The sequence below is a fragment of the Balaenoptera ricei genome, chromosome 8 (assembly GCF_028023285.1).
Source record: "Balaenoptera ricei isolate mBalRic1 chromosome 8, mBalRic1.hap2, whole genome shotgun sequence".
Lineage (NCBI taxonomy): Eukaryota > Metazoa > Chordata > Mammalia > Artiodactyla > Balaenopteridae > Balaenoptera > Balaenoptera ricei.
Genome location: NC_082646.1, coordinates 106,657,541 through 106,674,606, shown reverse-complemented (window position 1 = coordinate 106,674,606; position 17,066 = coordinate 106,657,541). Strand labels below are relative to the sequence as shown.

Here is a 17,066-nt window from a genome sequence, read left to right as displayed (position 1 = left end):
TGTTGCATGTATTAATGGTCATTCCTTTTATTGCCAAGTAGTATTCCATCATATGGATATACCACCGTTTGTTTAGCTAGTTGCCTGTTGATACACATTTGGGCTGTTTCCAGTTTTGGACTATTTATTACAAATAAAGTTGCTATGAACATTCACGTACATGTCTTTGTGTGGATATATACTTTCATTTCTCTTGAGTAAATGCTTTCTAGTGGAAGGGCTGGGTCATATGGTAGGTGTTGTTTCATTTTTTTTTCTCTTTTTTTCTTTTTTGTTTAATTCTAATTAAAAAAAAACATTATTTTAAATCTTGTTTCACTTTTTAAGAAACTACCAAGCTGTGTTCCAAGGTGGTTGTACCAGTTTGCATTCCCACTGGCAGGGTAGTTGAGTTCTAGCTCCTCCAAGTCCTTGCGAACACTTGGTATTGTCAGTCTTGTTTAATTTTAGCCACTCAAAACACATATGTAGTGGTATCTCATAGTGGTTTTAATTTGTATTTCCTTCATGACTAATGATGTGGAGCATCTTTTCCTGTGCTTATTTACCATCTACAGGTACACCTCAGAGGTACTGCGGGTTCTGTTCCAGGCCACCACAATAAAGGGAGTCCCGTGAATTTTTTGGTTTTCCAGTGCATGTGAAAGTTACGTTTACACTATACCACCTGCATCACCCTCCTGTTACATTAATATGTTCACCAACCTGGTGGATTAACTGCTTTCCAAGGCTGCCTACTAATCCCAGTTATGGGTGATCTCGTTTATTCAGCCATTCACATATTGATGGTAATCTACTTCGTTTCCAGGTTCTTGCTATTACAAACAAGGCTGCAGTAAATGCAGTGGAAGACTTTGAACTCATTACATTATATAATCACATGCCTTGCTTTGGGGCAGATTCCCAGGACTTGGACTGCTACATTGAAAGGTTTAATTTTTCCTGCAAGGGGTACAATTTTAACAGATAACAGAATGCTTTCCAAAAAAGAATTCATAGTAGGTGTTAGCACTTTTTTTTCCTATTTGATTGTTATTTAAAGATTTCTCATTATCACCTTAATTTGCATTCCCCTGCTTGGGCTGTTAGTACCTTTCACGTTTTTTTGGCTGTTCGGATTTGCTCTTCTGAGACCTGCCTATTCAGTGTTTGCTCATTTTCTATTGTTTTTGTCTTTTTTCTAATTAGTTTTCAAGACTTCTTTGCATATTATAGATATTAGCTCTGTATCATATGTATGGTAAGTATATTTTCCTAATGTATTATTGTCTGTTGACTTCTATCATAGGTTTACTTTCTTTGGTAATCAAGTATATTTTTTCTTTATATTTTCAGTTTCCTGTCTTCATAAAGTCTCTACCCCTAGATGACCCTGATAATCTCCTAAATTGTATCGTGTCTGTTCTATTGTTTAGATTTAGGACTCTATACCATTTACTAGCTAAATCTTTTCCTTACTGAATTGAAATACCACCTTTTTGGTAGATATTGTAGGGAATCTATTTCCAGACTCTATTCTGTTGCACTAATCTGTTTTTCCTACAACAATAACACATTGTTTCATTATTGTCTTTTATACTGTGTATTATCTGGAAAGGCAAGCTCCGCCATAATCTCGTTTACAAGTTTCCCCACTATTTTCAGTTATTTTATATGACTTAAAGATGATTTAATCAACCCCAACCTCGTTGGGATTCTAATCAAAATAAACTAATTTTGGAATTGACAACTTCATATTGCTTTCCACGTAAGATATGTGTACCTCCATCGGCTCAGATATCGTTCTTAATCCGTCAACAAGACTATTTCATAGCTTTTGATTTTTCCACTTTTATTTTTTTCAAAAACAGTAACTCCCCTTTCACCTGAGTTGTCAACGGATCTGGTTTACCCAACCGCGCCAGCCCCTCCCCCGTCCCTCGGTTCTGGGTTACCAAGGGAATCGAGGATTGACGTCACCAAGGGCTTCCGCGTCGGACCCGAGGGTCGAAGGTGAAGCCAAGTGCTGAGAGGCGGTTTTGAGCCATCTACGCATGCGCGCTGCTGCTCCGTTCCCCGCGACCCTAAATCTCCTTCGGCCCGGGCTTTTGCGTCGCGACCTCTCGCTTAAACCCAGCGAAACTACTCCCCGGGGGAAGGGAGTAGAAAAAAGAATCGAACCAGCGACAGCCAATCCCATGATACTACGACGCAACCGAGTTTGACTCCATCAACTCCAGCCAATGGGAGAGCGCTTGGCCCCACACGTCACAGAGTTTGCCCCACCCTATCCCCGCCTTTCTGGACTCTGAGCTCAGTTCGCGCAGTAACAAATGAAGTGCGCGCTGCGACACCTCCCAGCTCTCCAGGCTCAGCCGCCATTTCCTCGCCTGGCCTAACGGTCCGGCCAATCCCAGCGCGCATCGAGAAGGGCTAAGGCTCCGCCAATCGGAGGCCGCCGATTTCGACCCCTTGTCTCGGCCCGGCCCAATCCAGGCTCCGGCCCCGTCGCCCCCGGCCCGCCCCCGCGGCGCCCTCTCTCCTCCCTCTTTGTGCGTCTCGCGCCGCCGCCGCCGCCCGCCGCGTGAGAGGACGGGCTCCCCGCGCTCCGCGGCAGCACAGTCAGGTCCCCTCCCCCCAGAAGATTCGCGAAGGAGAAACCGCCGCCGCCGCCGAAAAGGAGCCGCCGGTGCCGGTCCCTGGGGGGCGCCATGGCGACCGGAGCGAACGCCACGCCGCTGGGTAAGCTGGGCCTCCCTGGCCCCAAAGGGGGCTTCGAGCCGGGGCCACCGCCTGCTCCCGGGCCTGGGACGGGGCTGCTGGTGTCCGGGCCGCCGCCGCCCCCGCCCGTGGGCTCGGTGGGGGCCCTGACCGCGGCCTTCCCCTTCGCGGCGCTGCCGCCGCCGCCGCCACCGCCGCCGCCGCCCCCCCCACCTCCCCAGCAGCCGCCGCCGCCCTCCCCGGGCTCCTCGTACCCGCCGCCGCAGCCGCCCCCTCCGCCGCCGCTCTACCAGCGCGTGTCGCCACCGCAGCCGCCGCCGCCACCCCAGCCGCCGCGTCAGGACCAGCAGCCGGGCCCGGCCGGTGGCGGAGGAGGTGAGTCGGGCCGAGAGAGCGCGACAGGCGCTGCGCGGATGGGCCCGGCCGGCTGAGGGGCGCGCGGCGGCGGCGGCGACGGCGGCTGCACGCGGCTGGGGCGCGCGCGCACGGGGAGACCCGGGCGGAGGCGCCACGGGGCGCGCGGCCGGGTTCTCGGGCCTCGAGTGCGCCCGCGCGTTAGGGGTGGGGGCCCGGCGGGAGGAAGTTTGCTGTGCGCAGGCGCAGTGTGGCGGCCGGACTTTGCGGCCAGCCTGAAAACCTAGGTGGGGGGGGGGGGACACCCCCTGTTGCTCTCCGCCCCTGGTGTAGGGGAGAGGCGTGGAGGGGGTCGAGTGAGTGGATGGGGTGTTGGGTGTGCAAGTCTGGAAGGTGTGAAAGGGTCAGTTGATGACGTGGAGCGTCCTTTTCCTGGTTGTAGAAGAGTTCTAAAGGGAGAAGAGTACCCAGAGTAGCTCCTCGACTGCTACAGTAAGGCAGGGTTTTCACTACAGAGAACCAAAGAGGTTGAAAGTCTTCAGAGGATGGTTGGGTCTGATTTTTTTGTGGCTCTTTTTGGGGGAGGAAATTCTGTTCGTTTCCTAATCTCCCTTTATCTACCTAAGAAATGTGACATGCCTTCCCCTCTTGAGGCTTTCCCCCTGGGTCTGGCCCCTGAGGAGAACACTTTTGTGTACCAAATGCTAGGGAGTTTCTGCCTGTGTACTGGAGAAGGAGGATTTGGCTTTTATATACCTTGCTCTTTGTTGAATTTTTGATACATCTTTTAGATACTAAGTGTCCAACTGGCCAGGAAAATTGAATGCTGATCTTGACTAAATTTCTGAGAAAAAAGTGATCTTGCTGAAGAATCCAGGTTTTTCACTTAGTAACTATAGGGTTAGTTGTGTTTTGGCCCCTTTAGACAGGTGACTGATGGGGAGGTGGGAGGAGCCAGCAGGTCCCAATATTGCTTTACAGGCTTGTCTGAATGTTTAGTCTACTCTTATCTCCCCTGGGGCTGTTAAGGTGTTTATGGACAACCACATAGTACATTATCTTCTCAGTATTTTATTTTACTACTTGAAACTTTATGCATTGAGATTTGTTACCTTGTTTACGTACTTCACAGAATTTCTGTGGACAAAAATTACAAATGTGAAATGTTAACTTTTCAGACCCAGGTCCAGGTCCCCTTCTAGTGGCCATGTCTCTTGACTCCTCAGGTTTGTGTTCCATTCTTTGCCATTTCCATTTTAGGTCAAGCTCTCAGTTTCACAGTCTGCTGAGGTTGTGTGTAATAATCATAAGTATCCTAAACTTCTTTTGGTAGTTACTCTGCTGGTTTATATTTGCATCTGATGAACTTTATTTCTTTTAGACTTTCCCAGTAAGAAGCGGAAGAGGAGCCGCTGGAACCAAGACACAATGGAACAGAAGACAGTGATTCCAGGAATGCCTACAGTTATCCCCCCTGGACTTACTCGGGAACAAGAAAGAGCTTATATAGGTAAATACACGTTCTGCACCCAAATGCATTTTCGGATTGTTACTATTCTGAGCAACATTTTATCTGTTGAAAGTTTGGGACTTTAAAGTTTTCTCTTTTTTGAGAGGAGGTATGGTCAGGTGTACTTGCGACTTTGGTATAATCTATCAGTTTTTGCTCTGTGAGTCCTGCATTTGTAGCTCCTTGTTTTGGTCTGTTGGTAACAGCAGTGTTCTCCATGAGTGCCAGCAGGGTAGAGGGGCCCACTTAGTGAGACTAGTCCCCAGTCCAGCACCCCACCCCACCCTTTTCAGCTGCTGTTCATTGCCAGTTGATGAGGTGAGTGTTTTATGCCTCTCTGGACACGGCCCCAGTGGAGAACACTGCAGGTATTGTAAACCGAGTACCTTTTTCACAGCATGGCCTTTCACCATAATTTCATATTTCTCCCTTCCCTAAAATGTGGTCTTTTATTTTTTATAGGTACTTTCTAAAAGGGAAAAAAAAGCTCAGTTTAATCAAAAAATGGTTCTGAAAGTGTGTTTACAGTGCACCCCTTTTTTACCATTTTGATGAATTTAACCTTTCCTTTAGCATCTTTTCTGGTTTGGTCTTTTGTGGAGAGCTGTCTTGAAATGAGGGCTCTTGTGTTTACTACTAAAGAACTCTGCAGGGAAAGGGATACTGCTTGGATATGGAATAATGAGGTGGTTAGGATAAAAGATCTTAACTGTTGAGAAATTTTGAGAAGTAAGAATGTCCACAGTAGAAATGAAATTAACCTCAAAATTACCTTTTTTTTAAATACTAGGTTATTAATGCAAGTTTTACCTTTATTTATGTAATTGTGCAGCTGTCTCAAAAAAGTTCACTTGATAAACATTTCCTACTAACCAAATAAACATCCCCTTTGGAGTAAATTAGGGCAGACGCCTCCTAGACCCGTAAGGTTGTGGCCTTCACGAATAAAAAAACTTCAAGGCCGTTGTTGTTCTTGAGGATCTTAATCTCTTGTGTTTCTAGATTGCTGAGAATTTTGAGGTGTTGGAATTGTCTATCTCTTTTTTTTACAATACTAATAATTCTTTCCCCACTGTTCAGTCTATTCCCACCCATCCCTTTATGTCTCATATTTGACTGGTCTGGGTCTTGATAACCTTATGAAAATGTTCCTAGTGGAGTGATATCCCAAGGACACAAGCAGATGTAGAAAATGGGAAAAACAAACTCATTCTTTACATCTCCAGCTCTCTTCCCTTGGAGGGAGTTAATGCTCTGGGCCCTAAGGGCTATTTATAGCTATAATCAAAGTAGAGAGAATCAGAGCCTAGGCTACTGTAGGTCTCTGCTCCAAGGAAGATAGCAGCCTTTTGATTTAAGTGCCAGCAATTTTCCTTAGATCAGATCCCACACCCCTAACAGTCCAGTTAAGATGACTGCCTATCTCCATGAAGGTGACTTTCACCTTGAGCTGTTGAGCTAATACTTGACTGCCAAGTCAGAACTTTTCTGGCATAAAAGAGCTTAGGGGCCCATGTGTGTCTTACTGCATTTCTGTCTTTCATGGTACATACTGCCCTGTACAGAATGCCCCCAATATCTTCTCTTGATATTAATGTGGATTTTCATTTCTTCAGAGTTTGAGTGGCTGTGTGATATATCCCTGTGGGATGTATTTAAAATTAGAAGGGTGTCTGGGGTTAGACATGCATTAATTCTCGGAGCCAACTCAACTTTAACCCAACCCAGTAAAACTTGCCTTTATTTAGAAGTATCTGTTTAGAACACTCAGATACTACAAAGGTAAGAAACAGGTGGTCTTCAGCATGCCGAAGAAAGTGGTTTGGCTCTGCAGTGCCATTGTCTTGAGAAATCATCTGGGTAATATTCCCCTGGAATCACTGAACTTTTGTGAAACCCTCATCTCTCTTTTTCACATACAGCCTCATTTGTCAAGGTCTGAGGGCCACACATACTGTCTTTGACCAATACTTTTCATCCTCTGCACCCCTACTTTTACTCCCCACATAAGGAACAAGTCTAAAAACAGACTTCTTGCATCTTAATGGTTACTGGTTTATTAAGGTATATGGATTGTCATAAAGTTTGAATAAAAAACAACAGGTATTGGGAGATCCTTTGGATCTGGTTTTACACAAAGAGTATGTACAAACTTATATGAGATTGTTGAATTGGTTATTAAATGTCTTATTTAAGGAATTTTAAGTCTGGTATCAATGAAAATGATCTTTGCTTAACTGGTGTTTTTCCTTGTCCCATGTTAATTGAGTCTCATTTTGGGTTATGTTTAATATTTAATGAAGGAAAAATAACTCTAAGAGTCTTGCACTCAAGAATGTAATTTGATGGGAACAGGATATTGGTGATAACGTGCTTTAGTTCTGGGTACCAATTGTATAGCAAGCCTTGGTGGGGAGGGAGAGGTGAAACACCTCCTGATAATTGCTTTGATGTTAGCCTTAGCGAACAGTCTATACTGCTAACCCCTCTTCCAACAAATTGTTTGCTTCCTTAAGTGATAACCATTTTGAAGTGAAAGATACTTATAGATGTAAATGGACTCCTGCCAATAGGTGGTTGGGGGTTTTTGCCTCAATGTGTTCACTGATCAGTCGTCCCTTTCAAAGTCTCCGAGTTCTTCATGCTTGTTGTTGAGATTTGAGATGTTTTTTGGTAACATTGTCTTTTTTCCATCCTTTTTTTTTCTTTCCTAACCTGGTTTCTTCCAGTGCAACTGCAGATAGAAGACCTGACTCGTAAACTGCGCACAGGAGACCTGGGCATCCCCCCTAACCCTGAGGACAGGTTGGGAAACAGTTTTAACCAGCTGACAGTAACGCTTTTACCTTTTTCTCAATACATTTTACTGGTGGCAACATGTTGTGTCAGTTCAATAAAATCCTAGTAAGAAGACTGGTACTGTGACCATTCTGGGAACTAGAGTGTAAATTAGCAGTATATATGGTCAGTCATCAGTTAGAAAATTGGAATGAAATTTAATTACTAGCAGAATCGAAAGTTAACAGGAAAACGGACAACCGGTTTTCATTTGGTAAGCATGTAGGTTTTTTAACCTGATTTACCCACCGGTAGGGACAGTGAGGTGGCCCGTTAACCAGCCATTTCAGTACCTGTTTTGGCTGAGAGCCCAGGTGTAAAGTTTTCCTCACAGATACTACACAATGTAGGGAATAAGAATATTTTTGAGCATCACTGAATCTGAGTAGGCCAGAAATTCATTCTGGTCAGCTCATTGCTGCAGTCTCCTGCTCATGGTTTTGACATGGTTTTAAAATAGACAAGATTCTAACCAACTTCCTTCACTGCCAGTTAATTTTCAGCCTTGGCCATTGCCTGGGGTGTTGGGAGGGGCCAGAATATTCCCACCTGTTTTGGGAAGGCAAGCAACCAACCCTAAATTACTTTTTTTTTTTTTTTTTTAAAGGGAGTGTGGTCTTCAAACAGCTGTGGTCTTGTCATTTCAGTTTATAATTTCTCTCACCTCTGAAAAGTAAAAAGTCTAAAAAGTCTGAGGGAAGTGAACTTTTTAAACAGGAATTTTATTCGCAGGCTGATATTTGAGCAGCTAAAATCTGGTCCATTTAATAGAAGGGCAGTACGCCTCCCTCTCAGTGAAATTTCTCTTAGTGCATGCAGCATAGTTCAAAACACTTTGCTTTTAAAAAGTAGTGTTTTTGGCTTTTGTTACCCATTTTAATAACTTGTTAAATCAGGAAGATGATGTAATGGTTTTAGAAGCCAGTCAATTAAGCATCTTTCTGCTGCCCTTTGTCAGGAAACAAATTAACTTATTTCTCCATATTGACGCTTTTAATTTTATTTAATTAAATTTATTATTTTTTCACCAGTAGATTTTGGTTGGAGGGTTGTATTATGTTTTATATTTTGACTTTTTTAAGATTTGAATTATAGGTTGTAGACCACAACTGTTAGTGCCTTTTTGGCCTTTTTCCCTTTAATGACATGTCTACAGGTTACCAGGCAATTTCTCAAAAAGTTGAATTTTTAACAAACCTTCTTTGCTTCCTGGAGAATTTGGATTAGAAACTAGATGATCTATAATAACAGTGCCTATTCAAAGCGAAGAAGTTGGGCCAATCTGACCTCTAGAATATTGGCTTTTGCCTTTCACTTCCACAATTTGGAAAGAGGTTCACTGTTGCAGGACCTTTAAATGACCAATTTGGTGCTGGTAAAACTGGTGATTAGCCAGAAATGCTTAATTCTAGACAGCTATGAATGAGGTGGGAATTAGAAACGTCAAGCATGTTAGAAATAAAAACAGAGCAGAGCTTTTTTTTCTCCCTTGTATTCAGTTTGAAAGAGGCCCTAATTAATGCCTGATGGTTTTGCTTTGAAAGAACCCAGGTTGGAGGGAAATGCTATGAGTTTCTTACTTAAGATTATTTCTTAAGAAGGTGTATTCTCAATATGAAGCCACTTTATGCCATTTTGATTTTGCTCAAGTTGCACAGTTAAAAATGTTTTAAAATCTCTTATAGACTTAAATGTATAAGATGATAGTCTAATAAGCTGGGGTATGTTCGTTTTTGTTCACTATTATTGGATTGTGCTAACAGTTTATACAAATGCTAGAAACGGAGGTGTCATTTAGCCGTCATTAGCCATGAACAAACCTGACCTTTTATTCCATCGTGTGTGTAACGTGGTATGACATGGTTCCCTTTAGGCTGAAGACAGTGGGAGCAGCCGAGTTCAGTCCTTGCTCTCCAACTAGGCAAGGTTCTCTCAACTAAACCAAGGGTATAGGAGTCTTGACTACTTTCAGGATGTTTTTAAAATAACCTGATCCACATGGTCTCTTCCCTTCTTGCAGCTGCTACTAAATTTTCATTCAGAATATCAAGCTATGGTCCTTTTTGTAATCTTAACTCAGAATTCTAGGAGTGTAACTTTTCTTTTTTTTTTTTTTTTAATTACCGCAAAATCCAGCTGTGGTAAACTGACCATTTTATCGTTACTATTTTTTACTTGTAGCAACAGCATTTTACTCCTTAAAAAAAGAGAGAGAGAAAATCTGCTTTCTGGACTTGTAAACTCTGGTGGAGAATCATAGGATTTCCCCTTGCTGTTTGCAGGTTCAGACCCTAGACAAGTACTTGACCAAATCTGCATTTGCAGCCTCTCACAGAAGCTGCTTTAGCAATTTAACGGTTTTCTCTACCCAGACTCCCCAACCTCGAACAGCCAGAAAACAGGTTGACTCCTGGGCCTTGGACACAGCCAGCCAGGCCATTGAAGGAAAAGCAGAGACGAAGCCTTGAACCATCTCTCTCCATTGTGGGGGCCAAGTAGCTGCAGTAGCCTTGAGTCCCAGTTGCATTGGGTTAAAGAGCTCATACTTACTATGTGGTAGGGGTACAGACTCTCTTCCTGATAGGGCATGAGCTCTGCAAGAGTAAACGTTTTGCCTAAACTTCGGGTTTCCGTGGTTCATAAAGTTGTAATGTTAATTTTTTTTCAAATGAAAGCAAATTCATATTTGGCAAGAAGACTCCAGAGGATGATAACTGTCCTTGCCATTTACAATCTAGATATTTCCCCCCAGAAGGACAGACTTTTTTTCCTCTCTTCACTTTTAGAAGCAAAACTACTTTTTTCTTTCTCACACACACCCCAGTCCCCCTAATGCTAAGCCAGCTTCCACCTCCCCATTCCACACGATCGTGAATAGCACACGTTATGGTCGGTTCCTCCGAAGAGTGTTGAGTTAGGGTCTGAGAGGCAGAGGGGCTGGGGAAGACTTATTTTAGCCCATGTGGGAATGAGAGAAAAGTGAAGGCAGAACAGTGATGGTGGTCTGTTTCCCACAGGTCCCCTTCCCCTGAGCCCATCTACAATAGCGAGGGGAAGCGGCTTAACACTCGTGAGTTCCGCACCCGCAAAAAGCTTGAAGAGGAGCGGCATAACCTCATCACGGAAATGGTTGCCCTCAACCCTGATTTCAAGCCACCTGCAGATTACAAGTAAGCAGGGGCCAGGTGATCTGGGACAAGGACACCTGCGGATTAGGTGTGGTCTGGTAGAGCAATTTTGGTACTAACCTCTTACTCCTTACCCCCAGTCACCTGTAATTAACACGTGGTGTCAAGGTTTAGTTCTAGAAGAGCTCTCTATTTGTGTCATCTTGGAAGTGTGCAGAGTTTATGAGTCTTTTCTTTCTTAGACCTCCAGCAACACGTGTGAGCGATAAAGTAATGATTCCACAAGATGAGTATCCAGAAATCAACTTTGTGGGGCTGCTGATTGGGCCCAGGTGAGTAACTACTATCCTCTGGAATATAGAATTCCTAAGGACCTGGGAGATGTATCTGTCTTCTGCCTATTTGGGTGCCACTGGTGGCTTATTTTCCTGTTTTGGGTAGGATGTTCACTTTGGCTGAGTGCATGCCTTTGTGTGAGAAAATCTCTTTAACTTCCCGATTTCACCGCAGAGAAGTCAAATCTTGAGGGTTGCTGTGTCTGTGACCTTAACTTAGAGATCATGGAGCTCTTGGTGGGAAAATCCCATTCTCTGCACTCACGGTTTCCTTCCAGTGCCCAGCGAGCCACTCTGGCGTGTGAATTTGCGTGTCAGGTATGACAGCGGTCTTTTCTGCCTTTGACAGAGGGAACACCTTGAAGAACATAGAGAAGGAGTGTAATGCCAAGATCATGATCCGGGGGAAAGGCTCTGTGAAAGAAGGGAAAGTCGGGCGCAAAGATGGCCAGATGCTGCCAGGAGAAGATGAGCCGCTTCATGCCCTGGTTACTGCCAATACCATGGAGAATGTGAAGAAAGCAGTAGAACAGGTGAGGGAGCCAGAAAGGAAGTCTCTAGCCAGAATTCTAGGTGGTAGTCCCAGGACTTATATAACTGTGCCCGTTGCATCTCCACCAGATAAGAAACATCCTGAAGCAGGGTATCGAGACTCCTGAGGACCAGAACGATCTACGGAAGATGCAGCTTCGAGAGTTGGCTCGTTTGAATGGGACCCTTCGGGAAGACGATAACAGGTATGTATGTGATCAGCTTAGAGGGGAGTGCACAGAGACCTGAAGCACCTATGGAGGAAGGGTGATTGGCCATAGCCCTTCAGGTGACTTTTTTCTCTCAACAGGATCTTAAGACCCTGGCAGAGCTCGGAGACCCGCAGCATTACCAATACCACAGTGTGTACCAAGTGTGGAGGGGCTGGCCACATTGCTTCCGATTGCAAATTCCAAAGGTGAGGGTTTCCTGGTAGCCCGTGGAATACAGGACAGTTCCTGTTAACCTGCAGACCCAAGAGAAGCTTTCTTTCTGTGAATGTGGTCTGTAATGGTGTGATTTAAAGCCCAGGATGATTAGAAACAGCTGATGCAGAACATCCCTGTTTTATTGCTTATCTTGAGCCCAGGGAAACTGGAAAACTTCCCTTCTGGATATAGGTGTTTTCACAGTGGCTTAATGTTAACTGCCATTTGCTGCTTAAGATTGGTACAAGAAGACAGCAATCCTGTGGAGTTTTGACCAGTTGCGAACCAGATTTGATAGCAGTGTTTTTCTACTTTGGGTGGCAAATATAAAAAGCTTTGTTAAGGAAGTTCTGGCAGTTGCTCCGGTCTTGCATAGATTTTCCTTCCCTCAAACCTGGAATGTAGAAATTGATGAAACTTGCTGTTTTGGAAAAACCTGCGCTTTCCTGGCTGGCGTGGTTGGCTCTGGTCTGGTGCTTCCTGTCTCCTCTGTTCTTGCCCTAAGGGTCTCTGCTGTGGCAGAGGTAGATATGGTAATCCCAGTTGCAGAGCTGGGCATGGAACTGAAGCGCTGATGAGACTCTTTTGAGGAAGGGGTCAGAAAGGGTGACTGAATTCCTCAGAACTTCCTCTGTGTAAATTTCTTACAGTAAAGGTTTCTATCTTAAGGAATTTTTTTCCTTTTCTCTCTTTGTGTCCCCCACCCCACCTTCAGGCCTGGTGACCCCCAGTCAGCTCAGGATAAAGCGCGGATGGATAAAGAATACTTGTCCCTCATGGCTGAACTGGGGGAGGCACCTGTGCCCGCATCTGTGGGCTCCACCTCTGGGCCCGCCACCACACCCCTGGCCAGTGCACCTCGGCCTGCTGCTCCCGCCAACAACCCACCTCCGCCGGTGAGCTTCAAGGGCTGGTTCTCGTAGCCTGGCCCCCCTTGTCTTTCGAAGAGACTGGGGGGACGTGGCCAGGTGCTTTGGGTAGAACAGGTGGACATGGGCGGCAACATTGTTCTTTCGGGACGTCAGGAATGTTTGGGGACCTCTCAGTTTGGGGAAGATCTTGTCCTTGTGTCCTGGTCCTGTGGCATAGCCGAAAGAACAGTGTTGCCACCAGGGGGAGCAGGCAGGGACGCTGGCGGGAAATGCTCTCACGTAGTCTCTCATGTCCACTACCCAGAGCCGCCCACCCTGGATGAATTCTGGCCCGTCAGAGAGTCGGCCCTACCATGGCATGCACGGAGGTGGCCCTGGTGGGCCCGGAGGTGGCCCGCACAGCTTCCCACACCCGTTACCCAGCCTGACGGGCGGGCACGGTGGACATCCCATGCAGCACAACCCGAATGGACCCCCTCCTCCTTGGATGCAGCCGCCGCCACCACCGATGAACCAGGGCCCCCACCCACCTGGGCACCATGGCCCTCCTCCAATGGGTAAGTAAGTGTCAGACCAGAAACCTTGGGGCTTTGGGATAAGCAAGGGTTTGTATCGTCACTGCACACTGGAAGCAGGTCTCGGAGCGGTCGGGTATTGGTACTGGGTCTCTTGCCGAGGCTTGGGCTCCAGGTTAGGAAGAAGGTTCCATCCTGGTTCAGGGAGGGACTTGTGTGTGGGGTAGGCACAAGCCTACTGCTTAGGGGCGGAGTCTCAGAACTGCCCTTGTGAGGGTAGTGATCGCAAGCTGTGCGGTTAAGCTCTTGGTGGGGCGGCGTCTTCCCTGACCAGTTCCAATGTCCTGCTAAGTTCCTGCTCTTTCCTTCCATCAAGATCAGTACCTGGGAAGTACGCCTGTGGGCTCTGGGGTCTATCGCCTGCATCAAGGAAAAGGTAATGGAGCCTGGCCATTTGCTCACTTTGGGGTGTCCCGTCCCAGGCCTGGGAGTGAGTGGGGGCTCTGTCGCAAATCCCTCTCCTGTCCTGAGGCCTCACCCTTGTGTCCACCTGCCTGCAGGTATGATGCCGCCGCCGCCTATGGGCATGATGCCGCCGCCGCCGCCGCCTCCCAGTGGGCAGCCTCCACCCCCTCCCTCTGGTCCTCTTCCCCCATGGCAGCAGCAGCAGCAGCAGCCTCCGCCACCCCCTCCGCCCAGCAGCAGTATGGCTTCCAGTACCCCTTTGCCATGGCAGCAAAGTGAGTGGAATATTTTGGGCTGGTGGGGGTGGGTGGGATTGCGGGGGAGGGGGATGAGAGGAGTGAGAGACCCTTGCAGACGGGCAGGCAGACACCTTGGGGTGAGACTCTGGTCTCTGCTGCAGGGTAAACAGAAGGGCCTTGCGGCCCCTGGGGGCCTCGGGGAGGAGAGCTGATGTTCGGTGTGGTTGTGTCTGGGGAGAGGTTTGTGGGGGCCTGGAGGGGAGTTGCCATCATAGGTAGGGTGCCAGAAGTCCGGGCTCTCTGCCGAGTGAGCTGCTGGCTGGCCCAAGCCTATGCGTTAGGCCCGGGTTGGGGGTGGTGCATGCCTGCTCTGGAGAGGGATGTGATTGGGGCCTGAGAGACTGCGGGGATGGGATCGGGATCGGGCAGCGGGGAGAGTAACCGTGGCCTTGAGGTTGAATGTGCCGTTCGGTGGTGGCGGCGGATGGGCGGAGGGATGTCAGAGCCGGTTCTTGTGTCTGGTACCTTCCCCTCAGCCCTTCCAGGGGCATTGGTGACAAAGGGCTTACTCTGTTAAGCCTAGAGACCTTGAGGCTGACCCCAGGGTAGTCCTGCCCACCCCTCCACTCCCATCGCCAGGACAGCCCCGCCCGCCCGCCCCCCACCACCGTACCGCATGCCAAGCAAGGAGCAGGCGTCCCTCGCCCCCCCATCCCAAGGCAGCAGCCGCAGAGAGCCGCGGTGTGCCCCCGCGCGTGTGACCTTGGGCTTCTTTACCACCCCAGATACGACGACTACCACCACGAGCGCTGGCACAGGGTCCATCCCGCCATGGCAACAGCAGCAGGCGGCTGCCGCAGCTTCTCCAGGAGCCCCTCAGATGCAAGGCAACCCCACTATGGTGCCCCTGCCCCCAGGGGTCCAGCCGCCTCTGCCGCCCGGGGCCCCTCCCCCTCCGCCGCCTCCGCCGCCTGGTTCCGCCGGCATGATGTATGCCCCGCCCCCTCCTCCTCCGCCTCCCATGGACCCTTCTAACTTTGTCACCATGATGGGCATGGGGGTGGCGGGCATGCCACCCTTCGGGATGCCTCCAGCTCCCCCACCGCCTCCACCACAGAACTAGACTCGGTTTTTTAAGAAAATATATATTATATAGAGAGAGAATTGGTCTCGTTTAAACACACGCCGAACCTCACCATATGGAGCCAGACATTGGGACGCACGCATGTGATTGTGTGCACGCATGTGTGTGTGTGCACGCACCGGGCTGGGCCAAGCGACTGAGGCCTCACTTAGGAACGGGCAGGTGGTAGTAGGGGCGCCAGCTTGGGCTCTCCTGGCGCCCCGTAGCATCGAGTGTCTTCTTTGTCTTCTTTCTCTCCTCACCCAAATCCCTTTGCCTCTCCCCAAACCGGGCCGCCAGGATCCCTCCCCGCGGCGGCGATGGCCCGAGCCATGAGAGTGAGGACTTTCCGCGCCCATTGGTGACCCTTCCAGGCAGACAGCCTCAGCAGCGCCCCTGGTGGACAGGATGGTTCGGCAAAGCAGCCTGAGTTATTTTTATGGACGGAATCGGAACACGCTGGCTCCATATTGTGAAATTTTTTATTAAATTTTTCTTTTTCCTTTGTTATTTCCTTATCTTTTTCTTTCTTCAGACTCCGTCCAAGGAGATGCTCTCCCCGGTCTTCTGCTGCAATTAGATTTCTTTCCCTTTTCTCATTCCTCGTTCTTCTCTTTCTAAGGAGAGAGGAACAAATGGTTTTTAGGCAAAGGCTTTTGGCCATCAATGTCAGGCTAGTGGGGGGTTCCTTTGGTTCTAAGATTTTCAAGGTGCCATAGTCGCCCTGAGATTTTTTTTTCCTAATTTGAAGCGTGGGGTTTTGTCTGCCACCTTTGTAGACTAGCAGGTTGACCCCCATGTCCAGGGTCCATATCCGTCCTGGCATCCCTGCCAGTAGTTGGGGCCGCCTACGCCGCCGTGGGCTTGTCTGCCAGCCAGGAGCGCCCTTTCCACGCCCCTGAGCACCTGAGCTGCCTCAGATTTCATTTGTTCCTCTCTTTCCTGGAAGGCTTCCTTTTCAAATTTATTTTAGTCCCAAATGTCAGTGTTTTGCAGTGTCTAGGGGTTTGAGCCCCTTGTTTTCCGTTCTGCTTCCTTTTTTTTCTCCTTCCTCTTCATGGAGTGATTATGTTGACAGTAATGTATAATGCGCGTTCTCTTCACTGGTTTATCTGCAGAAATTTCTCTGGGCTTTTTTTTTTTTTTTTGGTGTATGATTCAACACTGCGTTAAAGGGGGATGTTCATTGAATAAAAGAGCAGTGTGGTTTTCTGGGTCTGTTTATTTCCTTTTCTTTTAAATCTCCTCTGCCACCATCAGCACCAGCACCAGTTACCTTACCTGCGTTCAGCTCCTGGCCGCACTTGTCGTTTTCTTCCTGGAGAGCCTCTGGGACCTTGCTGAAGGAAGCCCCCATCTACCTCCCTGTGCAGTTTCGCTGGGGGAAGCTGGTGTGTGGGTGGCCCCACCTCCTCCCTCTGCCTTCGTAGTTAATGGCTGAGAACCTGGTGACCCCCTCCCTGGTCTCTGTCCTTTCAAAGGCCTTTCCCTGGGGTTTGGACCTCCACATGCGATGAGCTCCAGTTGTGATTTGTGCCTGGAAGCTGCCACCTGACTGTGAGGTCCTGGGCCTAGGGAGGCATCGGCACTAAAGGTCAAGCCAACTAATCCTGCCTGTCAGGCTCAGAGCTGCTAAAATTAAAACCGCCAAGTGGCTTTTTCTGTCTCTGCTGGTGACTCGCCGCCTGCCAGCACTGCAGGCTTCGGGGAGAGGTGGGGCAGGAGAAGGGGCCCCACCTTGTGCTTTGTAAGCACTTCGCAGAGGGTCTCAGGCTGTTTTGGTCTTTCGTGTCTGGGGTAGTAGATAGGGCCCATGGTGGCACTAGAAAAAATCCATCTCAGGACATAACATGGGGCAGTGAGGGTCTTGTTCAGCTGCTGCTGCTTTGCTACAGTTCCCCTGGGGAGAGTTGCGCTGGGGCCTGCCTTTTCCCACTAGCTTTCCTTCCTTCCGGGAGGCTGAGGGATAGCAAGCTCCTGTTGCCCACGGCTCCTGGCCAGTGGGGACAACACAGTGCTGGCCCGGGC

The 17,066-nt window shown here is 48.2% G+C and overlaps 1 protein-coding gene across 11 annotated transcripts; it reads left to right on the top strand.

The window, feature by feature from the left end:
* Nucleotides 1–2,299: 2,299 nt before the first annotated feature.
* On the top strand, nt 2,300–15,548 carry SF1 (splicing factor 1). 11 transcript variants are annotated; one of them, XM_059931929.1, is made up of 14 exons: nt 2,300–3,075; nt 4,436–4,564; nt 7,294–7,369; nt 10,420–10,572; nt 10,773–10,862; nt 11,215–11,398; nt 11,487–11,602; nt 11,707–11,814; nt 12,540–12,720; nt 12,980–13,253; nt 13,588–13,647; nt 13,772–13,951; nt 14,701–14,905; nt 15,339–15,548. In XM_059931929.1, the coding sequence occupies exons 1-14, from the start codon at nt 2,691–2,693 to the stop codon at nt 15,466–15,468; spliced, it is 2,271 nt and encodes a 756-aa protein (XP_059787912.1). In that variant the 5' UTR covers nt 2,300–2,690; the 3' UTR covers nt 15,469–15,548. The 11 variants fall into 11 exon arrangements, with proteins under 11 accessions (XP_059787912.1, XP_059787904.1, XP_059787903.1 ...); XM_059931930.1 differs by having other exon boundaries at nt 2,304–2,721; XM_059931921.1 differs by lacking the exon at nt 14,701–14,905.
* Nucleotides 15,549–17,066: the final 1,518 nt, after the last annotated feature.